Source organism: Bos indicus x Bos taurus, chromosome 21 (assembly GCF_003369695.1).
Source record: "Bos indicus x Bos taurus breed Angus x Brahman F1 hybrid chromosome 21, Bos_hybrid_MaternalHap_v2.0, whole genome shotgun sequence".
Classification (NCBI taxonomy): Eukaryota; Metazoa; Chordata; class Mammalia; order Artiodactyla; family Bovidae; genus Bos; species Bos indicus x Bos taurus.
Window position 1 is genome coordinate 22,247,823 of NC_040096.1, and position 16,622 is coordinate 22,264,444.

Genomic DNA, 16,622 nt, shown 5'->3' on the forward strand with positions numbered 1-16,622 from the left:
AAGCTTAGTAAAACCAAATATGTTTTAAAAATTCTTTATTTTAAACACCTTAAAATTGAAAGTTAAAAGACAGCATCCAAAGGGTTGACCTCCTCAATATAAAAAGAGCTCTTACATCAATAAGAGCAATAACACACTAGAAAAATGAGCAGGACTTCCCTGATGGTCCAATGGGTGAGAATCTGCCTGCCAATACAGGGGGCACAGGTTCAATCCCTGGCCCAGGAAGATTCCACAAGCCTCAGAGCAACGAAGTCGGTGCACCTTCCCTCTATGGCCCTCGAGCCACAACCACGGAAGCCCCAGGCGTCTAGAGCCTGTGCTCCGCAGCAAGAGAAGTCCCCGAAGTGAGAAGCCCACGCACAACTCGAGAGTAGCCCCTGCTCTCCACAACCAGAGAATACCTGTGTGCAGCAGGGAAGACACAGTGCAGCCAAAAATAAACAAATAAAATCAAGGGTTTAAAAAAGAAGAAGAAAGAAAAACGAGCAAAGAATTCTGCCAAAACAGTTCACAGAAAAGGAAACAGAAAGGCTTTTAAACACATGTAAAGATGCTCAGCTTCACTCAGAGTAAGGCAGTCTGAAAAAGAAACTGCAATTACAACACCACGTTCAACTATGAAATTCATAACTATGAAAACAAACAAAAAAAAAAGTACTCTAGGTTAGTGAAATCATAGGGAAAGCAGTCTTCTGATATATCACTGATGTACATATAGTCTGGTACAACCTCCAGAGAGAGCAGACTGACAGTATTTGTCTGTATAGTCAAAACTATGGTTTTTTCCACTAGTCATTTACAGATGTGTTCAGATCAGATCAGATCAGTCGCTCAGTTGTGTCCGACTCTTTGCGACCCCATGAATCGCAGCATGCCAGGCCTCCCTGTCCATCACCAACTCCTGGAGTTCACTCAGACTCACGTCCATCGAGTCAGTGATGCCATCCAGCCAACTCATCCTCTGTCGTCCCCTTCTCCTCTTGCCCCCAATCCCTCCCAGTGTGTTAGTTGGACCATAAAGAAGGCTGAGCGCCAAAGAATTAATGCTTTCAAACTGTGGTGTTGGAGAAAACTCTTGAGAGTCCCTTGGACTGCAAGGAGATCAAACCAGTCAAACCTAAAGGAAATCAACCCTGAATATTCATTGAAAGGACTGATGCTGAAGCTGAAGCTCCAATACTGTGGCCACCTAATTCCAAGAGCTGATTCACTGAAAAATACCCTGATGTTGGAAAAGACTGAAGGCAGGAGAAGAATAGGATGACAGAGGATAAGATGGTTGGATGGCATCACCGACTCAATGGACATGAGTTTGGGAAAACTCTGGGAGATGGTGAAAGACAGGGAAGCCTGGCATGCTGCAGTCCATGGGATCACAGAGTCGGACACGACTAAGCAACTGAACAACAACAAAATGTGGATATTCCCACTGACTTAGAAATTCTACTTTTAGTATAATATAACTAATGCAGTACTTCAACTAATGTGTTGGGGCTTCCCTGGTGGCTAAGTGGTAAAGAATCTACCTCCCAAGAAGGAGCCTCAAGTTCAATCCCTAGGTCAGGAAGATCCCCTGGACAAGGAAATGGCAACCCACTCCAGTATTCTTGCCTGGGAAATTCCATGGACAGAAGAGCCTGGCGGGCTACAGTCCAAGGGGTCACAAAAGAGACACGGCTTGGTGACTAAAAACAAAAAAAAAACAAACTAATTTGGTTTAGATCATAGATTTGGGCCTAGAGTCAAACTCCATCAGCATCTTGCAGGTGTGTTGTTTCCTATCTTAAGTAACTGTAAATGAAGGAGAGAGGAAATTAAATAGCATGGGATAGCATTGGGCTGGGGGAGGCAGGGTTATTTGCCTGTAAATGATCATTGTCTCGGAGAAGGCAATGGCACCCCACTCCAATACTCTTGCCTGGAAAATCCCATGGACGGAGGAGCCTGGTAGGCTGCAGTCCATGGGGTCGCTAAGAGTTGGATACAACTGAGCGACTTCACTTTCACTTTTCACTTGCATGCATTGGAGAAGGAAATGGCAATCCACTCCAGTGTTCTTGCCTGGAGAATCCCAGGGACGGAGGAGCCTGGTGGGCTGCCGTCTATGGGGTCGCACAGTCAGACACGACTGAAGCGACTTAGCAGCAGCAGCAGCAGATCATTGTCTTTAAAGATAAAGAATCACTTGCAAGAGATCAAAAGTGGATATGTGCATGCTCATCGTGTCCGACTCTGCGACACCATGCACTATAGCCCTCCAGGTTCCTCTGTCCATGGAATTCTCCAGGCATTAATACTGGAGTGGGCTGCCACTTCCTTCTCCAGGGGATCTTCCCAACCCAGGGATCAAACCCGCATGTCCTGCACTGCAGGCAGATTCTTTACTGTTGAGCCATCAGTAAAGCCCAGGAGACAGGAGACCAAAGGAAGGATTATCTTTGTAAATCAGTTAGGCAATGAGAGTAGATTGAATATGGGAAGTGGCAGTGAGGATGGGGTGAGCTGACAGAAATAGATGGTGTGTGGGTGTGTGTGCACTCATGCCTGCACATGTACGTATTAAAACAACACTAAAAAACTGCATCAATTAGACCTGAAAGGTGACAAGAAAAAAAAAATGTAATTTCTAGGTTTGCCTAACTGAATGTCTAGTAGAGCTGGCAAGTGAAGTTGAGAAAGAAGATAAACTGGAAGAGGGATGATTATAAATTCATCTTTGTAAATTCTTGGTTTGGATTTTTTTCTTTTTAATATCCATGGAGAGGTATGAGTCCACAATTCCTTACTCCAATATTTAAAATTCAAGGTTCCTTGAAAATCAAATGATTTGTTCTCATAAATCTGAAGCAACTTGTTTGGCAATAAAGTAATCTAAAACAAAACCAAAAAATAAAGAAATTCCACTTTTAGAAACTCATCCTATAACACTCATAAGTGCAAGATGGCAGCCATACAAAGTTGCTAACTACACCACTACTGATAAGAGTAAAAGCTGGGAGGGATATGCCCACTGACAGGTTAAATCCATACACTGAACAACCATGCAACTGTGAAGGGGGAAGAAAATGAAGCACTATAATGTATTCACGCAGAATATGTTAAGATGCAAAGAAGAAAGTATAGTGTTATCACTTCTACACAAGGAAACAAAAGAGATTTGCATATACAGAGAAGATCCGGGTGCCTGGGAAACAAGACTAGGCAGGCAGACTTTTTTTCTTCTTTACTGAATATCCTAGCAGAGCTTCTGAATTAAGTATCATGTCTCTATATTACCTGTTTTTTAAATGATTAATAATAAAAGTTTAATTTTAAAAAGTTAAAGACCAAATTTGCCAACACCATTCTGGGTATTCTTGAGTTTTTAAAGGAAAACCCCCAAAGTCAAGCCACTGTCTAGCACAAGCTCGTCAAATTAGCAGTGACTAAGAAGCACTGTCCAAAGAAACGACATAGTGATAAGTCTTCGGGGCAGGAAAACATTGTGCTGTGATAGCCATGTAAGTGATAAGTAACTTTTGTCTCCTTTTAGCTGTTTTAAACTTTATCTGAGATGTATGTTATTTGTAATAAAATGATCTGCTACACCATGAGATTTTTTTCAATTTTTTTTTTTTTTTGGCTGCTTCACTCGCTTACCAGATCTTAGCTGTCCCACCAGGGATTGGACCCTCACTCCTGGCAGTGAAAGCATGAAGTCCCAACCACTGGACCACCAGGGAATTCCCTTAAATTTTATTTTTATACTATTTTCCTATTTTTAATGATCATAGGGTTTTTTTCCTTTCAGGTTTTCTAAATGTGCCCCATTCCCTCTTTTTATACTTCAGTTCCTCTGCATCAATTTTAAACACTAATTATGCCATTTCAAGGAAATAATCTTAGTTTTTTATGTTGCTGATTAATGATCCCTAGCAAAAGGCTGATGCTTTCTACCTTACGGATAAACACCTATCACAACAATAGTATTTCCTTCTACTGCAAAAGCCTCACAATTTTTCTTAAAGCCAGAGTCCTCTGAGTCCCTAGACTTCTAGCCCGACAGAAGCCAAGCCCTGGGCTGGCAGCCACCTCTCTGACGCTCCTTCTGCTTCTCGTTAGGATTTCCAGTGAGTCAACAGGAAGGTATTCGGAGTAAGGAAGAAATAGAGGCCTGGAGACAGGCCTTTCCTCCACCCACAACACCAAAAAATAGAATTCTTGCCAAACTGTCCAAGGCAATTTCCAATGCCACTCCTGTCTGCATGAGGTCACTACTGAAAAAATAAGCAACTGGGAAGGAGGGAAAGCCTTTCTGAGCTGAACTGAGAAGACGTGCCAGGTTAGGAAGAAGAAAACTAACCAGGCCCCCTCTCTAGTCTCTCCAGAGTTGCTGTATGTAACCATGGGACCCCTACTGTATCCATTTCCAATCCCGGGAGGCCATCTTAGTGAGTAGGCGTTAGGTCAAAAAAGTTAAACAGATGCAAATTTATCACAGACCAGTTATGTCTCTTTGTTGTTGTTATTGTTGTTGTTTAGTCATTCAGTGGTGTCTGACTCTTTGCAACCCCATGGACGGCAGCCCACCAGGCTCCTCTGTCCATGGATTCTCCAGGCAAGAATACTAGAGTGGGTTGCCATTTCCTCCTCCAGGGCATTTTCCTCACTCATGGATCAAACCTGAGTCTCCTGAATTGGCAGGCAGATATTCTTCACCACTGAGCCTCCAGGAAAGTCCCAAGTTATGTTTCTAGACCCCTGTAAAAAATCACTTAACTTAATGTTTACTGCATTCCTTATAAGCATGCAGGCACACATTTCTCCTCAATCAACGGCCAGCAGTTACTCATGTATGCCTATCACTATCTTTAGCTTTGCAGTGAATAAGAAAAAGTATATTAGGCAGAGTCCGACAATTTGTTAGATGCATGAATACATGAGTCAAATACAGAGACCACCTATATGAAGCAGGTAAAAGAGACTCTGCAGTGAGAAGCAAGAAACAGCTCACATTCCCTCACCCACCTGACGCCAAGCCAGCTGTTTAGTGCCTGGGAACCAGCTGACGGAACTGTGGACTTAAACACTGCCCCCTCAGTAGAGGCTGACAGCGGCAGCGACAGTGCCACACAGAAGTGGGCTTGAGTTCCACAGACATTACGTGACCTTGAAGTATGTGATACCTACTTATTTTTTTCCCTCTTTAAAATAAAAACATGCCTATCTCACTGTAATGTTGTACGCAAGGAGATCAATCAATCCTAAAGGAAATCAACCCTGAACATTCATTGAAAGGACTGATGCTGAAGCTCCAATACTTTGGCCACCTGAGGCAAAGAGTCAACTCACTGGAAAAGACCCTGATGCTGGGGAAGATTGAAGGCAAAAGGAAAAGAGGGTGGCAGAAGATGAGATGGTTAGATGGCATCACTGACTCAATGGACATGAATTTGAGCAAACTCTGGGAGATAGTGAAAGACAGGGGAGCCTGGCATGCTGTAGTCCATGGGGTCGCAGAGAACTGGAGATGACTTAGCATCTGAACACACAACACACCATCATTCTGCTTAATTACTGGTAACTACTGTTGCTGGCATTAGATTTTGAAGCACAAATGGTATGGAAGTGAGAGACTAGACCAGGGAAGAGCAAAGGCTTTGGAGTCCTCGCCAAGCCTGGAATCTGGATCTATCACTTAAAGAGATGGTGAGTCAAGCTCTTTGCGCTTTGCTTTCTTTTCTGTTAAATGTAGATAAGAATAAGCACCTCACTTCAAGCACAGCTAATTAGACAACACATATGAAGTGCTTAGCATAGTACCCAGTACATGATTAAGTGCTCAATAAATGGTACTGATGATGATGAGGAGGAGGAGGCAGGTGGGGAGACACTGACCTCGGGACAAACAGGAATCTTGCATATCATGCTGTCCATGCAAACTGCAGGGTTGGTTTTTGGCTAGGGGGTGTGGGGGTTGTTTTGCTACCTCTTAGCTGGTGTAAGGGTATCTGAAGTATTAAAGTTTCTGTAATAAAACACTGAAAAAAATTAATTCTTCCTATTGCACAATTAAAAGAAAAAAATTTTAAACATTCAGATTTAAGCAAGTAGATTTCCCTTCAAATAAACCCTTTAACCAGATTTTTTCATTTATATGTTTAAGATTTTTTGATTCACACACAAAGTACGGGGATCAATGAGATTATGAGAAGGTCTTTCAGAAGAAAAATGAAATGGCAGGGTCCTTTTTCGATCAGGTAGGCAATAGGACCTCTGCATTCACGTGGCACTTCACTGAGCTTGCTCAGATACAGTCTCTAGGCAACCAAGTCCCAACTTAAACAAACAACCCCAGTCGCATGAATCACTTCCGGATGGTCTCACTTTGCCTACCAGCACTTACTTACACAAATACTTCCTGTGAAAGGGTTTACTTAGCAGCCCCAGATAGAAACAGCCATGCAACCATCAAATACCGCATGGTTTAAAAATGTTTGAAACAGGTCCTTCTACCATCAGGTATCCCCAAACTGCTAAACTGTGAAACAGAAGGAATCACACAGAAATTAGAGACAGAGTATCATGCAAAGCCAGAAAATCACATTCCTAGAACATGCCAACTTCGGCCTTCAAGTATATTTTTACTATTTCTTAAATTGGGAACATCAAGATATATGAACAATTGCTGCTTTGACATCTAAGGCCAGAAGAAATATGTCAGATGAGGTCAAACTAATGGCCCAAGACTTAGCCCAACCAGACTTTCCTAACCTTGACTGGTGGACAAACCGGTTAACACCAATTTCCTGTGGTCAGATCCACTCCAACACTTACTGAAAATAAGGGGAACTGGTAAAGTAACCAACTCTCTTGGCTACAAACTCCTTTTTTCCACCTGAAAAGGATCCTAAATCACACTATTTAGTGATATATACAGGATCCTTTTCAGGTGGAAAGAAGGATTTTGTAGCCAAATCAGAGACCTTTTGACCTATTAACAAGAGTAGAGAGGGAAAAGGAGTTAATAGGCCAAAATGAACACTGCAACAGGACAAAGCAACCACCGTTAACAGACTCAAAGAGGAAAAATCAAGATGGCAGAAAACCAAGTTAGTGAAACAGAAAATTTAAACAAACAAGATCAGCCACAAGACACTGAGATATCTAACCTACCAGCAGGCACCCCCAAGAAAGACTACTAAATCAGAACCAATTATTAAAGGTATAACAATTTCCAAGAGCAAAAATAAACAAAAAAGATATGAAGATATAAATCGAGAAGAGTTTCCACATTTACAGGCAAAATTACTAAGCTGGTATCAACTGTAATATGTAACATGAGGACACTTTGTAAGAAACAAGAACTTTACAAGTTTCAAATTGTGAAAAAGTATTTTTAAAATGTTACTTGTCTTAGAGCTAAAAATCAAGCTAGCTTCAAATGTTTCTAAATAACAAATACAAAAAATGAAGTTATAGATTTCTCTAAGAAAAATGAAATACAGTTCACCATAACAGAATAATAAGCCTAGAAAGAGAACTATATGTAATTCAATATCTGACATAGTAGATATCAATCCCTAATACATAGTAGAAAGATTATTTTTAAATAATATCAGAATGATTTAGAAACACGAAATTTAAAGACTCAGATGCTTAAAAAATTAAATCACTAAATCATAGAAAAGCTAACAGAAAACTTCAGATTTTAGCAAAGTCTTACAGAAATTAAACTAGATACAAGAAATTGCAAAAAGATTAACACTTAAACTACATAAAATTTAAAAATTCCATACAGTGAAAGAATAAAATGGAAAATCAAGAGAAAATATAGCAATACAACAGGCTGATACCCATAAGAAAGCTTCCAAAAATCAACAATATAACTCAAGAAAATAGACAAACGCCATTGATAATTTGCATAATAAAATAAACAGTAAACAAACATGGGGAAACATTTAATCTTTTCAGAAATCAAGGCAATATAACTTTGGAATAAATCTAAATAAACTACAGATATCATGTACCCAATGAAAATCATAATTAAGATGACAATTACAAATTCTAAGTTTCTTTACTGTCTGAGCCACCAAGGAAGCCCAAAATTTGTGATTACCACTATCTAAAAATTATATACTTGGACACTTTTTCCTTTTTCTTTCTTCTTTTTTCAATCAAGAGATTGAACCTGGGCCCTCCTCAGTAAAACTGCAGAGTCCTAACCACTGGACCACCAGGGAATTCCCAGTTTTTCCTTTTTCTTAATCCATTCCTTTTTCATTATAAAATTCATGATCACCGTAAAAAGCATTTTGCTGCTGCTGCTGCTGCTAAGTCGCTTCAGTAGTGTCCAACTCTGTGCGACCCCACAGACGGCAGCCCACCAGGCTCCCCCGTCCCTAGGATTCTCCAGGCAAGAACACTGGAGTGGGTTGCCATTTCCCTCTCCAATGCATGAAAGTGAAAAGTGAAAAGCGAAAGTGAAGTCGCTCAGTTGTATCTGACATTTAGTGACCCCATGGACTGCAGCCCACCAGGCTCCTCCGTCCATGGGATTTTCCAGGCAAGAGTACTGGAGTGGGTTGCCATTGCCTTCAAAAAGCATTTTAAGTACATGGAAAAGCATTATGTAAAAAGGAAAAGTCTTCTCACACCCTCCAATACCTAGAGGTATCCTCTTGTTCTTTCAGACAACAGCTTAAGATGAAGCGAAAAAACTAGAGCTCCCACCCTGGAGAATCTTGAAAGTACCCAGAAAATTCCCCAGAAAAGTTTATGAATGCCTCTTCGTCTTCATATTAAATCTGCTTTCCCCAAGGACCAGGATAAAGAATACGTTTATTGAGTGCCCACTGTACTTCAGACACAGTGCCAGGCACTTAACACTCACCTCAGCTTCCTAAAGTGCACATCATTCTGCAAAGTACAAACCTGGGCTCTTGCCCCTAAAGTTAAGAAGCTTGCAAGACCAGAATCAGACTCACACCTGCCAAAACTGAAAGTCCTCATTCTTTACATTTCGAGTATTTCAACAGTCAAGATTTTCAAAGATGTTTTATTCAGGCTTTTAAAATTTGTTCTACTTAATTATAAGTATTATGAGACTACGGTCATATGACTTTTCTTAGTAATCACAGCAGCTAATAACTAGTAGACTGCCTAATTTATACCAGATTACTGTCTACATTTCTCACATTGTAAATTTACTAAATGGCTCAGCTACACTGTAGGCGAGGTTTATGTGGCCACGCTGGGAACGTATCTGCCGATTTGTAACATTGTAATAATAAGAAAAAGCACTCATAGTTTGAATCAGTTTTATCACTTTTAAATAGCAACCCACTTCTTACCATGGAGTCTTTCCAAGGCAGTTGCACTAGGTAAATTTCAGAAAAAATGAGACTTTCATCTATGTCACCATTTTAAGAATAAATCCCGCCCCATACTTCTCCTTGATAATCATAAACACATGAATGCATCCAGCTTGTACTTCGAAAGTACCACTACAAAGCTACATTTATTGTGGCCCTTTAGTCACACTGGGCCTCATCAAACAATTAAATTTGTTTTCTCATCTGTGAAAGGAGAGCTTGGGTCAATCTAAAAATGACCCTCCCCAATCTCTAAGTGATATGCCTCCCTAAGGGAATCCTCCAAGCTGGTGGGCAAGCTTCTAGTTAAACGTCTTTAATTTCTCATTTCATGATGGCAGTGTACCAGCCTAGATACATCCAGATGTAACTGGAATTCTGATCCCACTTACAGGAAAGGAGATCTGGAAAATATTCGATGCCAGAAACAAAGGCATACATACGTACAAAAGAGAATTTGTTCTCAAGGACCAGTTTCTTTGCAAGATACTTTTTCAACCCCCCTAAATTACAGAAGGTAAAGTGCTTCTATTTAGTGTTACACTCCTGTTAACATCACATGGTTTTTCACAGTCTCCGACCAGCCACAGCCTTCACTTTCCCCGATTTGGGGGAACGGGGAGGTGGGGGAAGGGAGGAGTTGCTCTGCTCCCTGATTTGAGCAAGAGGAAGGAGACCCATGACAGGCTCAGAAGGGCGAATGGGCAAGCCTCTGAAAGAAGGAATCCTAAACTGTCAAACTTGTGGAAATGCTGGAATTAACCTTCTTCCTGTGACCTTAAACCTAACTGGATCTCCTCCCATTTTGAGTCCTACTCACTCCTTTCTCCTGCCCTGCAGACTGTTACATTCCCTTCTCAGTTCTTTTCACTTGAACCTTCTGATCTTTCTACTACTGAACACTTACCATATCTCATATATTTAAACCTCACCTCCTTCAACTGAGTGAAAAATGCTCTTCATCTCTACTGTACAGCTGCTGCTTAGCCAAAACAAATGTAAAGCCCAATCAGAATAGGCAATAGGATAAAAATGAGCCCACATTTAAGCATAAATACAGAATGTATGAAGTCTCACTTAATAAAAAGCCCTTGGTCTACTCTGTAGCCCTCAGCATAAAACTTGATGACACTGCATTAGAACAAGAACTTAATTTCTGTATTGAAACTAGAGTAAAGCAGAATCTCTGTAGTTTCTATTTCCCAACCACTCCCAGAATGTACACTTTTAGAGAATCACTCCTAAATTTTCCCACTTACCCTTTCAGGTTAAACTCACAACACGCTCTCACTTCTTCTCTACACACACTCTCATTACACTCCCTGCCTGCACTCCCTGTTTATATGCTCTCTCCCTCCACACACTCTCCTCTCTTCCCACAACAGAGCTGTGGCAGGTACAGGAGAAAGCACAGCGCCCTGGGATACACAATGGGGCCACTGTGCTATAAGGTGGGGCCATTAGTGGGAGGAGAGCAGTATTATAAACAGAACTAAAGAGGGGGACCTTTTCTCCCCTGGATCTCTCTGATCTTTCTTCCTGGCCTTGGAGTGGGTGTAAATTCCAGACCTTGGGACTCCTCCAAACTGGGAGGGGTAGAGGTTATGAAGGAAACAGGATGGGGCCAATCCAAAGAGGCAAAAAGGACTTGTGCCAGATGAGCCTTGGCAGCACACAAGGTACACACACCCCAGCTCACTGGGTAGGAGACACGACTGGTGGCTGAAGCCGCAGCTAATAAGCAAGAGCATGTGATCTGTCTGTGGTACACCTCGGACACTCTAGGGGTGGCAGCAGCCTCGACAGGTGGCCAGGAGGTATCCCAGTCTCCTTTTCTCAGTACGACATCCCCAGGCTTCTTGTCCTAGCCCTTTCTAGGTGTAGTCTAAAGAGGTGCTTCCGAAGTTGATAATCTAATCAAAGCTTTAAACAAACAACAAAAGCTACTGCATCCAGATCTTCTGTAACTGCCTCCATAAAATAAACCAGGCACATTTCCTCAATGTGGGGCCAAAGCGCAGAGTGTACAAGGATAAAAAGCCAAAAGCATGAAAAATCAAGACTGTCTCAAATGTCTCACCGCCTTAGTCACTCCCTAAGTATGCAGAAGCACCCAACTGAAAAACATCCCAGGGGATCATGGCCCCTGGATGGATTTTAAAGGAAATGGGATCCTTTTTTATCCTAGGAAAAGGAAAAAAAAACAAACACCTGCCAGAAAAGAACATGCTCTGAAGTAGAGGGAAATGACATGCCTTCCTAATGCAGCACTTGAAGAAGGAAATGTGATAAAGAACACCATCCTAGTCAGGCTATCGTAATCTAGTGTAAGGGAGAATTCTAAAACGTGATTTTCAATCTCATTTCTCTACTAGGGGGGACCTTGAGAACCATTTTGCTGTTGTTGTTTAGTCACTAGGTCATGTCCAACTCTTTGTGATCACATGGACTGTAGCCCGCCAGTCTCCTCTGTCCATGGGATTCTCCAGGCAAGAATACTGGAGTGCGTTGCCATTTCCTTCTCCAGAGGGATCTTCCAGAGCCAGGGATCGAACCTGCGTCTCCTGCATTGGCAGTTGGGTTCTTTACCACTGAGTCACCAGGGAAGCCCAATCAGAACCATCAGGAGTTCTTAAAATATATAGGTATCTGGACCTTTTAGCCCAGATCTACTCAACCAGAATCTCTGTGGTAAAGTTCAAAGAGCCACATTTTTTAAGCTCCCCTGACAATTCTAATATACACAGCTGGTTAGAAACCACTGTTTAAAATGATGGAAACTATTCTTCAATAAAGAAAACTACACATGACCATGGACATTCAGACCTCAGTTTCCTTACTGAAATGAGATGGCTGAACTAGATAAGCTGAACTGAGGACTTCCCTGAGCAGTTCAGTGGTTAGGACTCCAAGCTTTCACTGCCAAGGGTGCAATTTTGATCCCTCATCAGGGAACCAAGATCACACAAACCACAAGCATGGCCAAATTAAAAAATAATAATAGAACTGGATTAGTGGTTGCAAGGGAATGTTAACTAAAATACCCTTTTTCAAAAAGGGAATTTTACTGTGCAAATCCAATATTAAAAGCAGAAATGTCTTAGACAGGGGAAGGAAGATAGGTTGGGGCCCTTGTCTCACCCACAGGTCACCTCAACAAAGACACCAACCAAGTCTTCACAGAGCACAAGGTGGTCTTTCGTAACAGCTACAGCTTTTAAATTCTTTACCTTCCAAAATTAGATCTAGTCTATAATTTGGGTAACAGAGGACTTAATGTTTTTGTTCCTTACAAACTTTGCATGAGAAACATACCCCTTCCTAATAACATATTCACCTCCTTCCATTTAACCTTCCATTTAGAAAAATAAGTGTTAATTACCATTCTCTCCACCTAAATCATCACTAATCCCCTCTCCCCTTCCCCAGTCTCATGCAAGGGCTTTAAGCTCAGAAAAGAAGCCCAGATTCAAGAGGATGCATCAAATGCATATTAGAGGTAACCCCAGGAATAGAAAGGAAGAGAATGGGACCAGGGAGGAACACAAAGGGGACTCCAACTGTGCCTTTTTAGAGCAAAGGGAAAAATGTGAAGGACTGACATTTGCTAGTTTTGGAATACATGATGTCTGGTGTATTGTTCTCTGGACTTTCCTGTAGTGTTTTAAGATTTTCAAAATTAAAAAGACAAAACAAGACAAAAAACTCTTGTTTATTAGCACCCTTCGAAACATCCTGGATTTTCATTGGACTTTAACCACAAAACCTCTCATTTTCCCTTGCTGGCATTTTCCACCAAAGCTCACTTATAGGATACATGATCTGTAATTACATCTATTTACCCCGCAATCTTGAAAAAAAAAAAAAAAAAAAGCAGCAGAACAAAAGAAATGAACCACTGATAGTAAATCGACACTCTAAGACCACAAGGTCTTGGAGCATCTGAAAATGGAAAACAGCAGTTGCACATTAACTTCACGAATAATGCAGATGACACTGCCTTTGGTAAACAGTCTTTGAATATTGCCAAATGGATGGAGCTACACCCAGAGCACTACAGAGGGGAAAATGGACCCAATTCACATATAAAGCAAAATCAGTAAAGAACCAGTGAAACATTCAGGCCTAAAACTTGAAACCTTAAAAATGCTTTTCTCCCATATAGCTGGTAGTGCCCAAAACATGCACCATAAGCATAAAACTGAACAACACAAACCTGGAAAATGTTCAGAATACATAAGTGCCTACTGGCATGACTTAGAGACCGAACAAAAGTGCCCATCAGACTGTTTCATGATAAAACTACCATCAAGGCTACTTGCTCCTGTGAAAAAAAAATCCTAGCTATACTTACTTATTCTTTCAAATGACCTGCCTCCCAGTCACACCTACAACATACTCAACGAGATCTTTATCTTTGTTCACACAGTATCAGCTCCTTTCTCCCAATCTTCTCTCCGACCAGTCTTTACCTCTTTGCTTCTTCCAAATGACAAAGGTATTCGTAGGCCACATTCTGACGTCTCCTCTCATCCATCTCCTCTGCAGTAAGTCTCTCATTATCCAGGACAGCTAAAACATGAAAGGAAGAATGTAAGAATCTGTAACCCTTCCTGAGCGATGAAAGAATGCCACAGCATCAAATTCCTGCTGGTCACCTGGAGAGTTAGGGTATTGTATGGATAGCCAGGTGTACTATAATGACTTTCCTTAGATAGGAACCATTTTTCAACTGTTATATATTCATCTTAGTATCTATTTAAAAGTACAATATTTTGTTATTGTACTTTTAAATACAATAACATATTGTACAGTTGTTCAGTTGCTAAGTTGTCCCTCTTGCCCCTCTTTCAACCTCAGGGACTGTAGCCCGCCAGCCTCCTCTGTCCATGGGATTCTCCAGGCAATAATACTGAAATGGGTTGCCATTTCCTTCTCCAGGGGATCTTCCTGACCCAGGGATCGAACCCATGTCTCCTACATTGGCAGGTGGATTCTTTACTGATGAGCAACTTGGGAAGCCCCCAATATTATGAACATGTACTATATGTACTCTATGACTTGAGATTTTGGTCCAAATTTGTGCTGATCTATCTGCCAGACTCTCAATCCAGAGCACTTTGTGCTTTTTCACTTTTTTATTAATCACTAAAGCCAGCAGTCACTGAGACCTAAGTGGCAGTGATTGTACTGTGCATTTTACATGCATTCTCCCATGGAAGCCCCACAACAATCCTGTGATTATCAAATGATTTACAAATGAGGAACTGAGGTTGGCTGATCTTTGCCCCAAGGCTAATAAATGATGGAGCCTATAGTCAAACCCAGGTGGTCTGTCTCAAAAGCCCCTAAGATTAACTTCAAAGCAACCTGCTTCCTTTATGGGCATCCAGGAAACAGAAAAAAATGCCTAAGTGCTGGGACTGGCATTCAATGCCTTTCCCAATGTAGCCACAACTACTTTTGGTAACTCTTCCCCCCACACTACCGTGTACTCCACACAACTCAGGAGCCAACACACAGAGCGCTCTTCTCTTCCATAACTTGGTTCACACTCTTCCGCTTCACCCTCATGTCTTGCCCCACCCTGCCCTGTCAAACTGCACAGCATACTGCAAGGCTCTGTTCAAATGTCCTATCTGTGTTCCTACTGCTTTCCCCAAACCCCTCCTCTTCATACACATTACCTTTTAAGCCTGGTTGGTTCACATGACACCTTTATCTCTATCCCTCCTTATTATCATTAGATAGTTACACCTGTCTGCCTCCCTAATTAAAACGTTCTTTGAAAGCAGGGTCTGGTCTTACTCAGCTTTAATGTCACAAATTTGACATAATACCTCGCACAGAACTGTAGAGTGAAATTAGCCTAAAACACTATTCTCAGAATATCAAATAAAATCGGAAACCTCAAGACTCCAAAAGGCCCTCCTTTGGCCAGCGGTAACTATTCCACCTGCAGTTCAGTGATGTCCCAGGACAGGGACAGAAAATGAGATTCGGAAAATGAGGAAGTCAGAGGTATGTTTCTTTTTTTCTTTTTTGTGTCTTCACTTTTGAAATCCTGTCGAGGGAACTAAGGCCGAGAAAGCTGAAGTGACTTGCCCAGGGCCGCACCTCTCAGCTAGCCTGGGGCCGGGCAGGTCTGGACCCTGGATGTACCCGCAGGCAGCGCTCGGGCAGCGCCTTCCCGCGAAGCCAGAGCAGAGCCCGCGTCTCGGGGCTCCGGTTCCCGGGACACGCCCTGCACCGTCCTCCTGCCACCTCACCCTAGGCCGTCTCCCCAATCTCGGTCGAGCTGGGCGGCGGGAGGCGCTGGGTGGGGCCCTCCGGCCGCAGCGTCCGGGACCAGGCGTGGGGGCGGCCGGGGTCCCGGCCGCCTCGGACACCGAGGGGGCGCGGGCTGGGGGCCTCGCCACCCGCCACCCCGTCGCACCGGCTCTTCCGGGTCCGCACGGCCCACAGCCGCCCTGCCCCACCCGCCAGGCCAGCCCCCAGGGAAAACGGTGCCGGGGAGACGGCGAGCCCGTCCCAGGACCCCCGCGCCGCGGAGCCCACACTCACAGCCATAGTGCGGCCGAGCCACGCCCAGTCCGTCAACCTCGTCCGTGGAGGACATGGCGGCCGAGCCCGGGTCTCTGCTCAGGAAGCGGCGAGACCTTGCAGGCGCGGGCGGCGGCGGCGGCAGCTACTGCACAGTGCGCGGGCTGCCCTGGTCCCCGAGGCTCCGCCCCGCGCCGCCGGCCCCACCCGTGGGCCCCGCCCCAGCGTCCCCGCCCCAGCGTCCCCGCCCTGCCGCGCCGACGGGAGAGGGCGGAAGGAGGCGGGGCCTGTACCTCCCGGCTCCGCCCCCGGCCCCCTCCCTGCACCCAAAAAGCCCTCTGGAGGCGGAAGGAAGAAGGCGGAGCCTGCCCGCCAATCCTTCTCGCTGGCAGCTCTTCTGGACGGAGAAGACCCGCCCCGGCCCTGGATCTTTGCCCTCCCCGGCCGCCGCCCGATCCGCGCCACTTATCAAAATGCCGCCAGTGTCTGTACCCTGACACAAAACACGTGGGCATCTTCCGTTCCCCTTCCCACCTAACCAAACTCTTCTGCACCAAAGGGCTCAAGGAAGGCCTTCTTTGAAGTGGCCCAGTGTGTTCCTGTAGACACATGCAGGACCCAAACTGCCCTAAGGGGCCGCACATACTGGCAGTCGAGACAAGTCTCCCAGATTTCGTCAGGTCTTCTCCCAGATTCGCCATCTGTCGCCGTAGTTGAACTGCT

General features: G+C 43.5%; 1 protein-coding gene across 1 annotated transcript in view; it reads right to left on the bottom strand.

The window, feature by feature from the left end:
* Positions 1–16,072, bottom strand: part of IQGAP1 (IQ motif containing GTPase activating protein 1) — a 107,073-nt gene extending 91,001 nt beyond the window's left edge. The window contains exons 1-2 of the mRNA XM_027521310.1: positions 15,921–16,072; positions 13,829–13,928 (exon numbers count right to left, since the gene is read on the bottom strand). Coding sequence (XP_027377111.1) covers positions 13,829–13,928; positions 15,921–15,975 — 155 coding nt within the window. The 5' untranslated portion in view covers positions 15,976–16,072. The remainder of the gene's footprint in view (positions 1–13,828; positions 13,929–15,920) is intronic.
* Between the last annotated feature and the right edge of the window lie 550 nt (positions 16,073–16,622).